Source organism: Bubalus kerabau, chromosome 9, assembly GCF_029407905.1.
Source record: "Bubalus kerabau isolate K-KA32 ecotype Philippines breed swamp buffalo chromosome 9, PCC_UOA_SB_1v2, whole genome shotgun sequence".
NCBI classification, from domain to species: domain Eukaryota; kingdom Metazoa; phylum Chordata; class Mammalia; order Artiodactyla; family Bovidae; genus Bubalus; species Bubalus kerabau.
In genome coordinates, this window is record NC_073632.1 from 76,586,353 (window position 1) to 76,604,622 (window position 18,270).

Below are 18,270 nucleotides of genomic sequence, written 5' to 3' on the forward strand. Positions count from 1 at the left end.
CTTTTCTTTGGCCAGTCATTTTGGTTTGCCTGTTTCACAGCCTATATCTGGGCTTCCTTGGTGGCTCAGTTGATAAAGAATCCCCCTGCAGTGCGGGAGACCGGGGTTCAATCCCTGGGTTGGGAAGATCCCCTGGAGGAGGGCAGGCAACCCACTCCAGTATTCTTGCCTGGAGGATCCCCATGGGCAGAGGAGCCTGGCGGGCTGCAGTCCATGGGGTCACAGAGTTAGACAGGACTGAGTGACTGAGCACAGCACAGCTCTGTCCATATTTGGTAGATCTCAGGATCCTCCCTTGTGTGTGCGTGCATCTCTTGACATCACACCCATTTGACCAACAAGGAGCCTTTCTGCATGTGTGGTCAGGGAGGTCTTCTGACTTGAGAATGAGAAATATGTGGTCTGGGCAAAGCCCAGCCACCTCCCTTAATTGTCCTGCTATTCTCACCTTGGAGTTTCCTCCACAGGGAACGAATCTCCAATTGCTTTACCCTGGGGTGGGGCGGCATCTACCTCCTGCCTCAAGGCCATCAATCAACATACTGATATTTTCTATTTGCTTAAAGATACAATCAAAAAAAGTAAAAAATATAAATTAACTATGGTTGCCAGCGTATCACTACCAGAGAGCTGATTTCTTTGGCATATAAACAGCTTGTATAAATCAATTCTAAAAAACCAAATGAGAAAAAATTCTCCCCCTTCTATGGAAAGTAGTATGAGAAATCCAACACTGGGCTTACCTCTGGGAAGGGGAACTAGAGAAACCATGAGTGGGAGAGATTTCCTCTTTGTACTGTGGGGTTTTTATAATACCTTGAGCACAAGTAGTTCCCAAATAAAGAAGATGAGAGAAAGACAGATTGGGCACCGAGTACTTTTTGAAGCTGGAAGCTTCAAAATCTGTTTTCCCCAATTCCCCTTGCTGCCTGCCACCAACCTGTACAAGTAGGAGAAGGGGAAGAAAACGAAAATAGAAATAGTTACATGCATTTCCACTGCCTTCTGTTTTTTTTTTTTTTTTTTTCTCTTTAAATACATTTACCATTAGCAGAGGCTTCCCTGGTGGCTCAGATGGTAAAGAATCTGCCCACAATGTGGGAGATGTGGGTTTGATCCCTGGGTTGGAAAGATCCCCTGGAGAAGGGAACGGCAATCCACTCCAGTATTCTTGCCTGGAGAATCCCATGCACAGAAGAGCCTGGCGGGCTACACAGTCCATGGGGCCGCAAAGAGTCAGACACAACTGAGCAACAGACACACACACACCATTAGCAGCTTTTCTCTAAAGGACCTATGGAAAATGTCTTGCTCTACTCACCGCAGGATAGGCCAGTAAATCTGAGACAAGGTATTGAGACAAAGGGACTTTATTTGGGAGGCAGCTGACAGAGAAGATGGCAGGCTAGAGCCTCAAAATAAGCACTTGTCGAGGCCTGGATGGTTCTTTTAGGGATCAGAGAGGAGACAGGAGGTGAGGAAACAAACAAAAAAACACTTCTTACAGATAACTTCTAGACCAGCAAACTTCAGGCAGGGGGATGTGTTAGTTTCACTTCCGTACAATCCTTCACTGGTGGGCAGGGTCAGGCTATCTCCTTGAGGCAGGCCATGATGTATACCTACAAAAACAAAAGTGGCTAGATTAGGGATCCAGTCACAGAAGCAAATTCAGTATGAATTCAAAATTAACCCTTCCTGATTACATATCCTCTAAATGCTGAAGGACTTTTGTATTTCCAGGCTTAATAGATTGCTTTGTGTGTGTGTGTGTGTGTGTGAGTCAAGAGGAGTTTGATCTTGCCATCCCTCACAAGGCCTCTCTTCATACCACTTTGTATCTGGCCTGAAAAGCATTCCTGCTCAGATTTTACTTACGGGAAAAATAAGTATGTTCTCTAGAGGGAATGATGGACTTTGAACTATTTCCTAGTGTTTTTCTAGGATTTTAAAAATGCTACGTAGCTTAGAGCTACTGAAATTTGATGTACTATCTTGTTACTGAGGATTAAAAAGATGGCATGTGTGTGTCCGACTCTGTGCCCCCATACACTGTAGCCTTCCAGGCTCCTCTGTCCATGGGATTCTCCAGGTAAGAATACTGGAGTAGGTTGCTGTGCCCTCCTCCATGGGATCTTCCCAACCCAGGGATCAAACCCGCATCTCTTTTGTCTCCTGCCTTGACAGGTGGATTCTTTACCACTAATGCCACCTGGGAAGCCTGAAAGATGACATGGCTCACCTCTAATTTAAATGGTGTTTTTGCTTCCCTGGTGGCTCAGAGGTTAAAGCGTCTGCCTGGAATGCAGGAGACCCGGGTTCGATCCCTGGGTCGGGAAGATCCCCTGGAGAAGGAAATGGCAACCCACTCTAGTACTCTTGCCTGGAGAATCCTAGGGAGGGAGGAGCCTGGTAGGCTACAGTTCATGGGGTCGCAAAGAGTTGGACACAACTGAGCGACTTCACTTTCACTTTCACTGTCCTCTAGTGAGAGATGTTCCTTCTTTACAGTAGAGAAGAAGGTAAGACCTTTTGCCTTATTAATGATATTGGCACAGCTGTGTCACACACAAAGCTGATAGATGTATCGAGACACTGGCTTCAAAGTGGAGCAGCTGAAATTGAAACTTCCTAGTGCACTCTAGCTTTCCCCCTCGTCTTATAGGAATATCAGCCTGTGTTTGGATTTTCCAGGCATTTAAAATCACTGGAAAGACATTATTACTACTTAGAGTTTCACTTTCCAAAACCGTCTTCAAAAACATGGTCATGCTACCTGTAAGTAAAGTTACCAGATATGTTCTCCTGCAGAGGAAGAATCCATATAAAAGATCCAGTTTGTGATTTAGATACTTCAGCTCTTTTTCCAGGAGTGTCTCAGCTAATTTCGTGCACCTTAGTAAGTTTGTGGTTTCTTTAGCTTCTTTATACCAATCCCAAGTCCACATCCTGCCAGGAAATGCAGTGAACATGGGTCATTACAATCCTACAAAACCTTTTTCAGATTTGAAGAACTGGGGTCCAGGGTGAGAAGTATATTTCTACTTTGGGGAAAATAAGTTCTGATATCTTCTGTTCCTGCAGAAAATGTCTCTCACTGTCTCTCCGCAGGGTTTTACCTAACAGCTCATTATGGAGCTGTTATTTGGCCTCCTGAAGATTTTTGTGTTCTGTGGGCTTCCTGGCTTGTAGCTCTTGGAGAAAATTGTTCCATGTCATTGTTGCACAGCTCATGATGGGTTTAGGCCCATATTTTATAGTTTGTCAGGCCGGCAGGTTATGGAAGCATCAGTTACAAAGAATATATAAAGATTTCCAAGTGCATTCTACATTCTTAGCATTTTCTGTATGTTTAGAAGGTACTTGACCATAAAGTGACATTTTTTTCTGGGTATCGTGTTGATAATTATAAAAAATTCTGTATATCCCCTTAGTTCCAGTGTTCATGTGGAAGTTGAACTATACTAAGTATAAGAATTGATGCTTTTGAACTGTGGTTTTGGAGAAGACTCTTGAGAGTCCCTTGGACTGCAAGGAGATCCAACTAGTCCATTCTAAAGGAGATCAGTCCTGGGTGCTCTTTGGAACGAATGATGCTAAAGCTGAAACTCCAGTACTTTGGCTACCTCGTGCAAAGAGTTGACTCATTGGAAAAGATTCTGATGCTGGGAGGGATTGGGGGACAAGAGGAGAAGGGGACAACAGAGGATGAGATGGCTGGATGGCATCACTGACTCAGTGGATGTGAGTCTGAGTGAACTCTGGGACTTGTTGATGGACAGGAGGCCTGCCATGCTGCAATTCACAGGGTCGCAAAGAGTCGGACATGACTGAGCGACTGAACTGAACTGAACTGAACTGAAGTATAAAGAAACCATTCTCTCCAGGGCAGACCAGCAAAGGTCTTCAGAATGTACATAAAATCATAGCTTAAATTTGTCACAAAATTCACATTTCTTGAATTTTCACTTTCTATCAATATCTTCCCTAGTTCTCATATTCCCAACCCATATTCTTCATTTTCAATCTGTTTTATGTTCAGGTGTCCCAGTGGGAACAGAATGGTGCTTGCAGAATTGATCAGATTACTCAGGCATTTGATTTAATTGTGTCATTAAAATAAGTAAAAATATCAGATGAACTGCTTTGGGTTTGTCTACTTTGTTTTTATTATTGCTAATATTATTTTTTGACACAGATGTATCTAAATCTCAACAAATAGAATGAATTGAAAAAGGAAATCATGCTTTATTCTTTTGGTAGTATATTTCCCACCTGTCTCTCTCTTATATACACTCAATTCTTCTTGCAACTACCAAATTTTTAATGCTTCTAGCACTAAAATACGCAGACTCCACTCAGATAGTTTTTGACTGTAAATTCCAGAACAAACTTGCAGTCATAATTTCCTTCCCATGTAGAGTGACCCATCACTAATTATTTAACTCAATATATTAAAATATGTTTTTAGTTTGTCTACCTGAGCAATGAAAGGGTTAATAATATTGAACAATGAATTAATAATAATAGCTACTGTTTATTGAGAAGTTATTTTAACCAATACTATAGTGGACAGTTTATATATATATATGCATATACACACATATATATATGCTGTGCTTAGTTGCTCAGCCATGTCCAACTCTTTGCAACCTTATGAACTATAGCCTGCCAGGCTCCTCTGTCCATGGGAATTCTCCAGGCAAGAATACTGGAGTGGGTTGCCATGCCCTCCTCTAGGGGATCTTCCCAACCCAGGGATCGAACCCAGGTCTCCTGCACTGCAGACAGATTTTTTACCATCTGAGCCACCAGGGAAGCCTATTCATGTATAAATGTGTGTGTGTGTGTGTGTATAAAACTTAGCTTTATCCCTAAGAAGATCTTAAAGTCAGACACAGATGCTGACTGTAGCTCCCAGACGCTGAACTGTATTATTTCCTCTGCCTATTAACAACCCTATCGGTATTATCCTCATTTTACAGGCAAGGAAACTGAGGCTGCAAGAAGATGAACCAGTTTTTCAAGGATAGTTGTTAAGCGATATGCAGGGTTTCAAGTTCCCTCGGGTCTTCTGCCACCAGTGTACTGTATCCTCTCTATTCAGGACAGGTTTTGTCATTTTACACATGGAGGAACCAATGTAACAGAAGTTTAAAACAACATGTCCAAAGTTGCATGGCTATCAAGTGATGAAGCAAGGATGTGAAGTCTTGTCTTTCTGATTTCAAGGCCCACGTGCGAAACCATTATGCTACACATTAAAAAATGATTTCTATTCTATCCTTACTTTTTAAACTTTAATATGATTGAGCTATCAGTCACCCATAGGCATTTTCTCTTTCAACTCTGGGAAGTATGTAGATTAGAAATACTCTTCTAAAAAAGTTTCAAACGTCTCTACAGGGAAGAAAGTCCTAAAACTGTTCTAGCTTGAACAGAAAATATTTCCATCTGTCACATTTGTGGATACCACATGGGGTTTTTATATAATGCTTTTGTTTGGTCCTGAAGGCATAGATTAATTTTTACTTCCCTTTGGCAGATAGCCTTACCGTCTGGCAACTTGTTAAACCTTGAGATAAGAATAAAAATTCAAACAAAAAAGCAAGGCTATATCAAGTATTTTTAAAATAATAGGCAGACTTCAGCTGAGAAGATGAAGAAAAACCATGGAGCAAGGACCCTTGTGAAACAGTGAGAAATAATAATAACTTTGAATCTGTGTGGCAAACTCCTACGGATGCACCAGGTGTCTATGACCTGCTGCTGCTTCTTGGAAGCCTCCCTGATTCCTCCAGATAGTATGGAAGAGCATTCTGTTATAACTCTATCAGAGCTGTTCATTCATTCAATTTTAAATGTATAGTCTGTGTTCCCACTGGACTGCATACTCTTTGAAATCAGGGACTGAGTGTTATTATCTTTGTGTCCCTAGTATCTAGCATATTTCAGTTGTATTTAAGCTTTCATCAAGGCAGTTCACAGTCAATAGATAAACTTGCTAAGCACTAATTACATTCTAGGCACTGTGTGAGGCCTTGGAAGATAGCGTGAAAAATAATAGAAAACAGGGCGTCTAACCAAGAATGAACATTGGACTTGGAGTCGGAAAACTTGAATTCCAGTCTTGTTTTCTGCTACTTCATTGTTGGATCTTAGACAACATTCTTGGTTCTTAGTTGGCTAGAAGGAATGTCCGGATTCAGAGTCTTCTAGAGCTTTTAACTCTCCAAATCTAGTTACTTACCATTAACTCATATATAAGGATATGAATGCATCTAGAATCACGTCTGGTGGATAGTAGGCTCATGTGTGGTCAAAATAGTAGGTCAGTATGGTCAACAGAAGACTTAAGTGTACAGGAATAAATTTTCATGAAGGTGTAAATATTAAAAACCAGATTTAGGGCTATGAAAAGCAAATCTAGGATGTGCTTAAACTTGTAAAAAAAAAAGAGTAAAGGAGAACAGAAATAAGGTTTTTAGAATTACAATCAGAGCAAGGATAGGAGAGGATAAACCTGATGGTTAGATGAGATGGTGTAGTGTTTATATGTAACACACAGGCAGAAATCTTCTTGGTCAAGGAGAAAGAGCTTTTGGCTAAGATGTGTAGAATAAAAATGGTCCAGAGGGGATATGAGCTCAAGGTGATGAGTAGATGGTAATGGAGTCCCTGAAACAATGCAAGAGTCTGCATTTCTAGCAAGAAAAGTAGCCAATAAGATTGAATTCCTACTGATGATTTCTGAGATCTCCAATGAATGGGTATGATCACAGAGGCCTGGAGATGGCCCAATGGCATCCTGGTTTGCACAGTGAAGAAGCAAGCATGTTGTGTGAAGTTGAAGCTTCTGATCCTAATAGCTAGCAGTTTTGCTAGCAAAATTGTAACTGATTTATGAACACTGAGAATGAAAAATAGGATAATTGATATATAACTAAAAGTTCAGTTCAGTTCAGTCGCTCAGTCGTGTCCACCTCTTTGAGACCCCATGAATCACAGCACGCCAGGCCTCCCTGTCCATCAACAACTCCCGGAGTCTATCCAAACCCGTGTCCATTGAGTCAGTGATCCCATTCAGCCATCTCATCCTCTGTCGTCCCCTTCTCCTGCCCCCAATCCTTCCCAGCATTAGGGTCTTTTCCAATGAGTCAACTCTTTGCATCAGGTGGCCAAAGTATTGGAGTTTCAGCTTCAACATCAGTCCTTTCAATGAACACCCAGGACTGATCTCCTTTAGGATGGACTGGTTGGATCTTCTTGCAGTCCAAGGGACTCTCAAGAGTCTTCTCCAGCACCACAGTACAAAAGCATCAGTTCTTCGGTGGTCAGCTTTCTTCACCATCCAATTCTAACGTCCATACATGACTACTGGAAAAACCATAGCCTTGACTAGATGGACCTTTGTTGGCAAAGTAATGTCTCTGCTTTTGAATATGCTATCTAGGTTGGTCATAACTTTCCTTCCAAGGAGAACTGTCTTTTAATTTCATGGCTGCAATCACCATCTGCAGTAATTTTGGAGCCCCCAAAAATAAAGTCTGACACTGTTTCCACTGTTTCCCCATCTATTTGCCATGAAATGATGGGACTGGATGCCATGATCTAAGTTTTCTGAATGTTGAGCTTTAAGACAGCTTTTTCACTCTCCTTCTTCGCTTTTTAAATTTATTTAGTTTAATTGTCCTCCTTCACTTTCAAGAGCCTTTTAGTTCCTCTTCACTTTCTGCCATAAGGATGGTGTCATCTGTATATCTGAGGTTATTGATATTTCTCCCGGCAATCTTGATTCCAGCTTGTGCTTCCTCCAGCCCAGTGTTTCTCATGATGTACTCTGCATATAAGTTAAATAAGCAGGGTGACAATATACATCCTTGACGTACTCCTTTTCCTATTTGGAACCAGTCTGTTCCATATCCAGTTCTAACTGTTGCTTCCTGACCTGCATACAGGTTTCTCAAGAGACAGGTCAGATGGTCTGGTATTCCCATCTCTTTCAGAATTTTCCACAGTTTATTGTGATCCACACAGTCAGAGGCTTTGGCATAGTCAATAAAGCAGAAATAGATGTTTTTCTGGAACTCTCTTGCTTTTCCATGATCCAGCAGATGTTGGAAATTTGATCTCTGGTTCCTCTGCCTTTTCTAAAAGCAGCTTGAACATCTGGAAGTTCATGGTTCACGTATTGCTGAAGCCTGGCTTGGAGAATTTTGAGCATTACTTTACTAGCCTGTGAGATGAGAGCAATTGTGCGGTAGTTCGAGCATTCTTTGGCATTGCCTTTCTAAAAGCTAAAAGTTAACCCAAGCTAATTTTGTTGTTGTTGTTTTGGGTTACTTACAGAAGAATATCTGTCAGCTTGTCATTTCACAAAATCATATCTCTTGGGAGAATATGGAAGCACCGAGTGTAGCGGACTCTCTTGCTAGACTTATTTATAACTAGTTGAATGATCACCTAAAAAAAATAGCTTCTAATCATTATATTCTTCAGGCCAGGATGCATATTTTGAGGCCTATATCTACTATAGTACCAGATACCAGTTTTTACTAGTTGCTTGAATGAATATCTATATAAATTAAAAATGCCCACCTAGGAGGAGGTCTCGAGTGGAATATCACAGGGTGTAATTCAAGTTTCAGAAGTTTGGGTGAAGCCTTGGATCCAGAGAGATAGATTAAAAAAACCAAAAAAAAAAAAAAAAAAAAAAAAAACCTCTGTTCCCAGGTTAACAAAGTGAAATTCAGTGTAGAAAATTTCTTCACTTGGATCTTTGAGAAAAGTCCCAGCCCTACTCTATCCAGGATGGTAGAGAAAGGAGGAGAGTTGGGGTGGTGATTGGTTTGTTCTGAGTCTGCCCCTTCATATCCTGAAAGGGATCTAGACAGATGTGAGAGGTCAATGCTCACCCAAGGACACACCTTCACTCTCATCTATTCCCAATAAAAATGGAAATGGAAGTCAGTTGTTTCATAGTCACCATTCTAAAGGGGGCTTCCTAGGTGGCATAGTGGTAAAGAATCCTGCCAATGCAGGAGATGCAGTTCCATCCCTGGGTTGGGAAGATCCCCTGGAGAAGGCTATTGTAACCCATTCCAGTATTCTTGCCTGGAAAATTCCATGGACAGAGGAGCCTGGTGGGCTGTCCATGGGATTGCAAAGAGAAGGACACAACTGAGCAACTGAGCCTGCAATCACTGTTCTAAAGGCACAAAGCATTCTTTAGGGTCTGGTGTTCTGATAGAAACAGGAATCAAAATAAGAAAAATGGGCAGGTAAAGAAGACCTCAAGTGAAAGCAAATGTGGAGGCCCATGTCATCTCAAATTCTGTAAGAGCACAGGCTTTGTAGCCACCTCTGAGCTGTGCAACCTTAGGCAACTTACCTAGACTCCCTGAGCCTTAGTTTTCTCATCTGCAAAATAGAGATCATAAAGATTGTGTCCACTTCCAGAACTGCTGTGATAATAAGTATGTTCTTATACCAAAACACTTAGAATGGTGCCAGACTGTGACCCCTGTGTTAGCTATTATTACTAGTATTATTATTAAAACCTAGAAGAATGCTATGATTTGTTATGGTAAGAAGGCTGTAGTTTACAGGATCCCTATTCTCCCATCCCTTCACCTCCAGCCAAAAATGTGGTAAAATGTAGAATGGAGGAGATGTGGCTTTGCAGAATAAATAAACAAGTAGACTTAGGCTATTTTGTGTATACTGAATACTTTGGATCAAGTTGACAGTGCAGTTTGATGCTGCTGAGGCTTGTGTATTCACTGCTTCTGGATTTTATAGTTTCATTAGGTTTCTATGGTTTTTCTGGTAGTCATGTATGGATGTGAGAGTTGGACTATAAGGAAAGCTGAGTGCCGAAGAACTGATGCTTTTGAACTGTGGTGTTGGAAAAGACTCTTGAGAGTCCCTTGGACTGCAAGGAGATCACACCAGTCCATCCTAAAGGAAATCAGTCCTGGGTGTTCATTTTTAGGACTGGTGCTGAAGCTGAAACTCCAATACTTTGGCCACCTGATGCGAAGAGTTGACTCATATGAAAAGACCCTGATGCTGGGAAAGATGGAAGGCAGGAGGAATAGGGGATGACAGAGGATGAGATGGCTGGATGGCATCACCGACTCAATGGACATGAGTTTGAGTAAACTCTGGGAGTTGGTGATGGACAGGGAGGCCTGGCATGTTGCAGTCCATGGGGTTGCAGAGTCTGACATGACTGGGTGACTGAACTGAACTGAACTGAACTGTGATTTTCCAATATCAGCCCCTCATGTACAAGTTGAGATTAATTTTCCTAAGATGACAACAAATGTATTTTGCATCTTCCTCTAACTCCACTGAGCATGAGTCTAGCATTCAAGCATTTGGGAATGACTATTGCTACCTTTCAAGACCTGGCCCTCTGTCTCTCTCTAGGCCAGCCTGGTTCCCTCCCTTGGTGCTGTGTGCTAAGGCCAGCCAGAGCTCTGTTCCCCAGTCTTTCTTTCTTTCTTGACCTTATCTGAAATGCCATTCACTTGCTTTCTTTCACTCTGATGAATGTTAGAATGCTCTCATCTGTATGAAGCCTGCTGTAAAAGTCCTGCCTGATGGAAATTTTTATTCTAGGGGTTATCACATTCTGTTCTATGTAGATATACCAGCCCCTTCATTAGCTTTCAAGCTCTTTGCAGCAGTGACTGAGTGTGCGCATTTTTGCTCCTCCTTTAGGGTCAGTTTGGTGCTCTGAGTCCTGAAAGAAGCTCATTTAGTGTTGAATTGTTTTGAATGGAATCAAGGGAGGACATTGACATCCAACCTGAACTTGCTAATCCTTGGGCGTCTTGGTGCCTCTGGCTGGCTGGTCAGGGTGGTCTGGCTGAAGAAACTGTGTGAGCTTCTATTTTCCCCTCATTCTAGACTTGATTTCTGTACTCCTCCAGGTGTCTTTCCTTCTCTCAGTCACACTGTTACTCAGCCTGTGCTTTTTCTTCCTGTCCTTTCTAACCAGCATTGGTTCTACCTAAAAGAACCCAGTCCCCCACTGCTCTTTTCCAGCTTTATCTCCTCATCTGTATTTCTCAAAATATTTTTTTTTCTCTTCCATCCCCCTTTCTTCTATCAACTTTAGGAATAGAAAATGGCATCATAAGGAGAAAATGTTTTAACAAGTTGGGGAGGACTCAGAATGTATATGGAGTGGGAATTCACCGTGGTTGCTTTTAAACCAGATGCAAGCCTTTTGCCCTTGTTTTCATTCTATTCAGAAAGATTTCAGACTAAATCCTTATCCTCCTAAATGGAAATAACTGAGTTAGATGGCTGCTATCTAATCTAAGCATTTTTTTCCAAACACTCGAACTGGTATTGGGTTCAAGAAAACATAGATGGACACAGCTTTGTTTTACCCAAGGTTTAGTGGATGTCCTCAACTGTAGTGTGCATACTTCGATAAACTTCATAGGCTAGAGCTGTGGGTTAGATCATGGTTTGTTCTTCCAACATTCGACTATTTTAATCCAAGCTATAATTCCAATGAAGGATGGATTTATTCACCAGCTTGTTCAGCTAACTAAAACTGTAGGTACCATCCGCCACCATGTTATTTAAACACAATTCAGAAATCATAAATAGAAATCCAAAAGGAGAGCTTGATTTCACAAGACAGAATTTGATACCACAAAGAAAATCTTGTAGAAATTTGCCAGAGACCTTGCGGGTCTTAAAATATTCTCTGCTTTCTACTAGCCAGATTTGGCAGCTTGAGAACTATTCATTACAAATAATGACAAATATTTTACCAACTCACAAAATGTTGCTTTTTGTTTTGGCATTTACATTTGTTCAAATTTTAAACTAGGAAAGTTAGTACAAAAATCCTGTGGTCATACAGAAATCTCAGGAGAAGTATTATTCCCATACTGAGCATTTTAGCAAATATTTCTTGACACTAACTATGTGTAAGGTATTATATCAAATATTTCTGGTAACAAAAATAAGAGTTAAACTTAATGTTTGACCACAAGTAGTGGAAGAACTAAGACACTGTAATATGGTGAGTGCCATAGAAAATTTGCTAAAATGCTCTGAGGCACGAACTCATGCAGGATTTGCTTAACCAGAGAAGGCTTTATAAAGAAATGGAATATTAGCTTTATAGATTAGCCAAAGGATAATACATCAAATATGTGAAAGAGGTAAAGGAGGATCTAGACAGATGAAACATTATTAATGAAGTCTCAGAAACATTGTATGGAGTATAGGCAGTATTATTTGGTTTTAGTTTTATGTAACTGAAAGAGAGTAGTTGGAGATGAAGCTAAATTCCATGGGTCTGAAAACCCAGATTAAAACTTTGGTGAGTAGTGAGAAATATTTTACCTATTCTTCCACTCTGTAAACAACTTCAGAACCATATTTTTAGATAATTAATCTAAGCTTGATTGCGGAGGAAGAGAAATGGAGTTTGGAAGACCAGTTGGGAGGTTATTATAATAGTCTAGTAAGTGTTAATAAGAATAGCACTAAGCTGGGAAGAATAAGATTGGAATGAAGGAGTAGAATTCAGAGACATTCTATAGTGAAAATTTTTAGGATTTAGAACCTGATTAGAAGATAAGAGGCAGAAGAAAAGGAGGACGTAAAGATAACTATGAAGAGTCAAGCACAAGAACTGAGGCCATTGAAAAAGTCAGACAAGTCAAGTGGCAGGGTAGAAGGTGAGTCCACCCCTGGGTGGTATGGGATGGAGGGGAGCTCAACTTTGCTGGAGAAGCATGATTGTACATAAATATGTTCCCCAATGGGGAGCTGGAAGTGTGAAACTAAAACTCAGGCTACAGTTCAAAATACAGACTTGGGACTCATTAGCATTAAGGAAATAGTGGAAGGTGTAGGAGGGAATACGAATGCCAAGGGAGAGCATAAACAGAAGATGGCCACGGACAGGACACTTGGGGGAAGCTTGTCTACTTTTAGGTGAGGAAAAATAAGCTCAAATCGAAATAGTCAGTGAGGTCAGGAAAGAGCCATGGAGACATAGTATCATAAAAAAAGCTGGACAAGAGAAAGTTTCAAGAAAGGAGGGCTCAGGTAATATCATGGAAACAGAGAAGTCAGGAAGATGAGAATTGAGCAGGAGAAATTAAATTTGATAGTTGAGAGTTCATGGGTGGCTTTTGCAAGAGTAATCTTAGAACTGTGAGCTGATGGAATGTATTCTATTTGTAAACCTAAGGTTTGTTTGGGGCCTATTAGGTGTTTTGGGTGTTTTCATTTCTTTAAAATAATAGATAATGAAGGATGGTGTGTGCGTGTGTGTGTGTGTGTATGTGTAACAGAGAGAGAGAGAGAAAAAAAAAGAGAATATGTGTATCTTGTGACCAGCAAACCGTTTTATAATTTTAAGCAATAAAATATAATTTTAACTGATAAAGTTACTTAAGGAAAATGTTCCTTGAGCTCACATTTCCCTAATAATAGAAACACTAATTCAGCCAAAAAAGGAAATCTCTAGAATTTTATATTAGCCGATAAACAAAACTTCTACCCAAATTATGTTGATTAAAAAGACATTTGAATCAGTTCTAATGAGGTGGATGAAACTGGAGCCTATTATACAGAGTGAAGTAAGCCAGAAAGAAAAACACCAATACAGTATACTAACGCATATATATGGAATTTAGAAAGATGGTAACAATAACCCTGTGTACGAGACAGCAAAAGAGACACTGATGTATAGAACAGTCTTATGGACTCTGTGGGAGAGGGAGAGGGTGGGAAGATTTGGGAGAATGGCATTGAAACATGTAAAATATCATGTATGAAATGAAAAAAAAAAAAAAAAAGACATTCTTCTGCCCCATTGCATTACACGAAACAGCAACAACAAAAATATAGAAACACTTGCTGAAATAATGAGCGTACCTCAGAACACAGATTTATCATCATTTTCTCTTCTTTCCAGAATAAAAGACCGAGCTATGATAGCAACTGGTGGAGTGATAACTGGCCTGGCCGCCTTGAAAAGGCAAGACTCTGCCAGATCACAGCATCATGTCAACCTTAGCCCGTCGCCTGCTGCCCAGGAGAAGAAACCAGTCAGGCGTCGACCTCGGGCTGATGTTGTGGTTGTTCGAGGCAAAATCCGGCTTTATTCCCCATCTGGTTTTTTCCTCATTTTAGGAGTCCTTATCTCCATTGTAGGAATCGCAATGGCAGTCCTTGGATATTGGCCTCAAAAAGAACATTTTATCGATGCTGAGACGACATTGTCAACAAACGAAACTCAGGTCATCCGGAACCAAGGCGGTGTAGTGGTTCGCTTCTTTGAGCAACATTTGCATTCTGATAAAATGAAAATGCTTGGCCCTTTCACAATGGGGATTGGCATTTTCATTTTCATTTGTGCTAATGCCATTCTTCACGAGAACCGTGACAAAGAAACCAAAATCATACACATGAGGGACATCTACTCCACAGTCATCGACATCCACACTCTGAGAATCAAGGAGCAAAAACACATGAATGGCATCTACACTGGTTTAATGGGAGAAACGGAAGTAAAGCAGAATGGGAACTCCTGTGCTTCGAGACTGGCAGCAAATACCATTGCTTCTTTTTCAGGTTTCAGGAGCAGTTTTCGGATGGACAGCTCTGTCGAGGAGGATGAGCTTGTGGTGAATGAAAGTAAGAGATTTGGGCATCTTGTGCCACCTTTGCTCTCTGACAGCTCTGCCTCTGTTTGTGGCCTCTATCCACCTCCTTCCAAGACAACTGATGATAAAACCAGTGGCCCTAAGAAATGTGAAACCAAGTCAATTGTGTCATCGTCCATCAGCGCTTTTACATTACCTGTGATCAAACTTAATAATTGTGTGATTGATGAGCCCAGTGTAGATAACATCACTGAGGATGCTGATAACCTCAAAAGTAGGTCAAGGAATTTGTCAATGGACTCCCTTATGGTCCCTTTGCCCAATCCCAGTCAGCCCTTCCAGCCAGTCAGTCTGATGCTCCCAAGGAATAATTCCATTGGGGAGTCATTGTCAAGTCAGTACAAGTCCTCTGTGGCCCTTGGACCTGGAGCTGGACAGCTCTTGTCTCCTGGGGCTGCTAGAAGACAGTTTGGTTCCAACACATCCTTGCATTTGCTCTCATCACACTCAAAATCCTTAGACTTAGAGCGGGGTCACTCCACATTAACCGTTCAGGCAGAACAACGAAAACATCCAAGCTGGCCTCGGTTGGATCGAAGCAACAGCAAAGGATATGTGAAACTGGAGAACAAAGAGGACCCAATGGAGAGGCTGCTTGTGCCCCAGGCTGCAATCAAGAAAGACTTTACTAATAAGGAGAAGCTTCTTATGATCTCAAGATCTCACAATAATTTGAGTTTTGAACATGATGAGTTTTTGAGTAACAACTTGAAGCGGGGAACTTCTGAAACAAGGTTTTAATGTGGAAAACATATCTTATTTTACAAGGATATATATATTTTAAACCTATTTTCACTGGCGTTTCCTTGTTAAAATTTTGGTTACAAGCCTTTTTAATCAAATGGTTTGTAGTATATTAGACCTGGCTGCTTAACTGTGTAATGGAGATGGTTATATGTTTGGATTACTTACGATTGCAATATTCTGTATACTACATGGGATTTTATTTTTTTCCAAAAGCATGGTCTCTTTTATTAATATGAATACAAAGTATTTCCATCCAAATTAAAGTTCCTTTTCTTTACTTTAAAGTTCTTTCATTGATGATCATATTCTTTCATCTTGATGATCACACATAGAGCAAAGTGTCCAATTTAGAAAAGCCAGGGTACCAAAGTGTAGACTGGAAATATAAATTCAATGCAAATCTTAGGTGTCATTTTCTGAAAAATTGCTTTAGGATTGGTTAAATTTTTAAAAGGCAAAATATCTGGCTTCTGTTCAAACTAAATAATTGAATTGGTTAAACTTGTTTAGTTCTGTGTGAGTAACTGGTATGAATCGGTAAAGTTGGTTGTGACTAGTACCCTGAGCTCTAGGTAGGTTGTATTTTTTTCAACATCAGTTCTGTTTTAGTGATATTTTAATAAGAAACCATGTATTCAAGAGCTACAGCTGAGAATGCCAGATATTCTTAGGGGTAAGTATCAAAATGCTCTTAGCTTTAACTTTAGATATTCTGGATTGAAATTTATTTGCAACTGACTTGAAAAATGAATGAACCAATTTAGTGTTTAGAAGTGCTATCTTGAAATAATTATGTATATGAAGAAAATGTTGACTAATGAATGAAAATATATGCTAGTAAATGCTAACTAGTCTCAGTACCTTTCCCTAGCCATCTCTCTCCTCATCTAATATCCACTCATTCTTACATCCTTGTTTTCCTCTAATATTTCTTAGTTCCTGTTATTTGGAAGAAAATCAGCTAACCTTGACTTTTCTTTTATCTTTGCGTATCACTAAGTTGGTGGTTGAATAAAATTTAGTCCTTGGTACATTGCCTTGAAATTTATCTTGTTCTAGAAAGCCTTATGATAATTCCAAAGACTTTCTTATGGCATAATAAATATTTAGGATTATGGTTCTCAGTTATTGAAGATAATAAATAGTAAAATAGATTTTCCACCAGGAAATTTTCATGTTTTCCATTAGGGTAACCTAATTAAAAAAAATTGTTTAATGGAACACTCAGGAAATTTTACAAGTTTTTCTCAATGTGTAAACATTTCTGAACATCAGTATTGCAGTTGTAGAAGAGAAAAAGGAAAATATCTCTGTATTTGTAATTCCCCACAATTCCACCTTGTATTGGCATCATGAACTTCCCTCGATTGAGGCACAGTGTTACTTGTTAGAACATCAAGCCTGTGTATTGTAATAGTGTGGGCTTAATATTTTATGATAAAGCATTTAATAAACCTCCAGTCTTAATATAAGTGTGTGCTCTTCATACATTTGCTATTATTTTTTGAATGAAATACATTTCTGCTTAAAGTACTGCTTTTCAAACTTTCAGATACATTCTACTGAAGGTGCTTGATACCCTAACATCTGTACTGGGTACTGTGGCTTCTTTATTTTCATTAAAAATTTTTTTATTTTATTTAGATTAATGAGCTAGGTCCATCCATCTATTAAATTAAGCTATTTTGATATTTTGTTATTTGGATGTGATGTTTAATTTTATGTGTCAAGTTAGCTAGACTAAAGGATGTTCAGATTTCTAAGTGTGTCTATTAAGGTGTCTCGCAAACAGACTACCGTTTCAATTGGTAGACCAAGTAAATTGCCCTTACCAATGCAGATGGATATAATCTAACCCACTGAAGGCCTGAATAGGACAAAAAGGCAGAGGAAGGATGAATTCCCTCTCTCTACTTGAGCTGGGGCATCGTTTTCTCCTGCCCTAAGAAATCAGTGCTCCTGGGAACTCAGACTGGGACTTATACCATTGGCTTAAACCAAAGGCTCCTTGGTTTTTAGGCCTTTGGGTTGGGCTAGAACTACCACCTGATTTCCTAGGCCTCTCTAGCTTGCAGGCAGCTGGCAGATAGTGGGACTTCTTGGCTCCAGAGGTAATCTTTCATAATAAATATATGTATATATATCTAAAAATATATATCTGTTAATATCTCCTATTGGTTTGGTTTCTCTGGAGAACCCTGACTAAAACACTGAGGATCATTTTCACTTAAAATTTCTCTGACTTTCAGGAAAATAACCAGATACATAGCATCCAGCAAATGTCAGTGATACTCCTAGATTTGAAAACAATGGCTCACAACACCCCTGATGTGACAAATGACTAAAGCAATATAATTTGCTCAGCTCACCCCTGAACGAGCTCTAGCAATTTGAAGAGGATTAAACAGCATGGGTCTTGGAAGACTTAAAAAAAGGAATTGGGAGCTCAAGCAGTGATTTCCATTCAACCTCCTCTCCGTCAAAAAGCCTGAGTTTTTACTTCCAAACAAATCAATTTATTAAGCAACAAATAATTTTATTTTATATTAATCAAAAATGCATATTGCCAAGTAAAGCTTTCAATAAATGTGAAATAGCTAATGTTGCCATATTGACTTGATGTCATTCCACCCCAAAGCAATGAAACTGGAATTTTAGTTAGACTATATGTTGAACATTTCCCTTAGTCTTCTACAAATACTGCAGATTACTCATAAATTCCACATCTTCTTCTAGTAAACCCATGTCCTCTTCTAGTAAATCTGGACCATGAACTAGCTGCCTCCAGCTTAAAAAGGTTTTAAGGCCT

General features: G+C 39.9%; 1 protein-coding gene and 1 non-coding gene across 2 annotated transcripts in view; both read left to right on the forward strand.

Moving 5' to 3' along the window:
• The window catches only part of TMEM200A (transmembrane protein 200A), an 84,846-nt gene extending 69,046 nt beyond the window's left edge, over positions 1-15,800 (forward strand). Inside the window, exon 2 of the mRNA XM_055535620.1 lies at positions 13,964-15,800. Coding sequence (XP_055391595.1) covers positions 13,980-15,455 — 1,476 coding nt within the window. The 5' untranslated portion in view covers positions 13,964-13,979 and the 3' untranslated portion in view covers positions 15,456-15,800. The remainder of the gene's footprint in view (positions 1-13,963) is intronic.
• Positions 2,268-2,339, forward strand: TRNAS-GGA (transfer RNA serine (anticodon GGA)). The gene has a single exon. It is a non-coding gene; the product is annotated as a tRNA-Ser (tRNA).
• Positions 15,801-18,270: the final 2,470 nt, after the last annotated feature.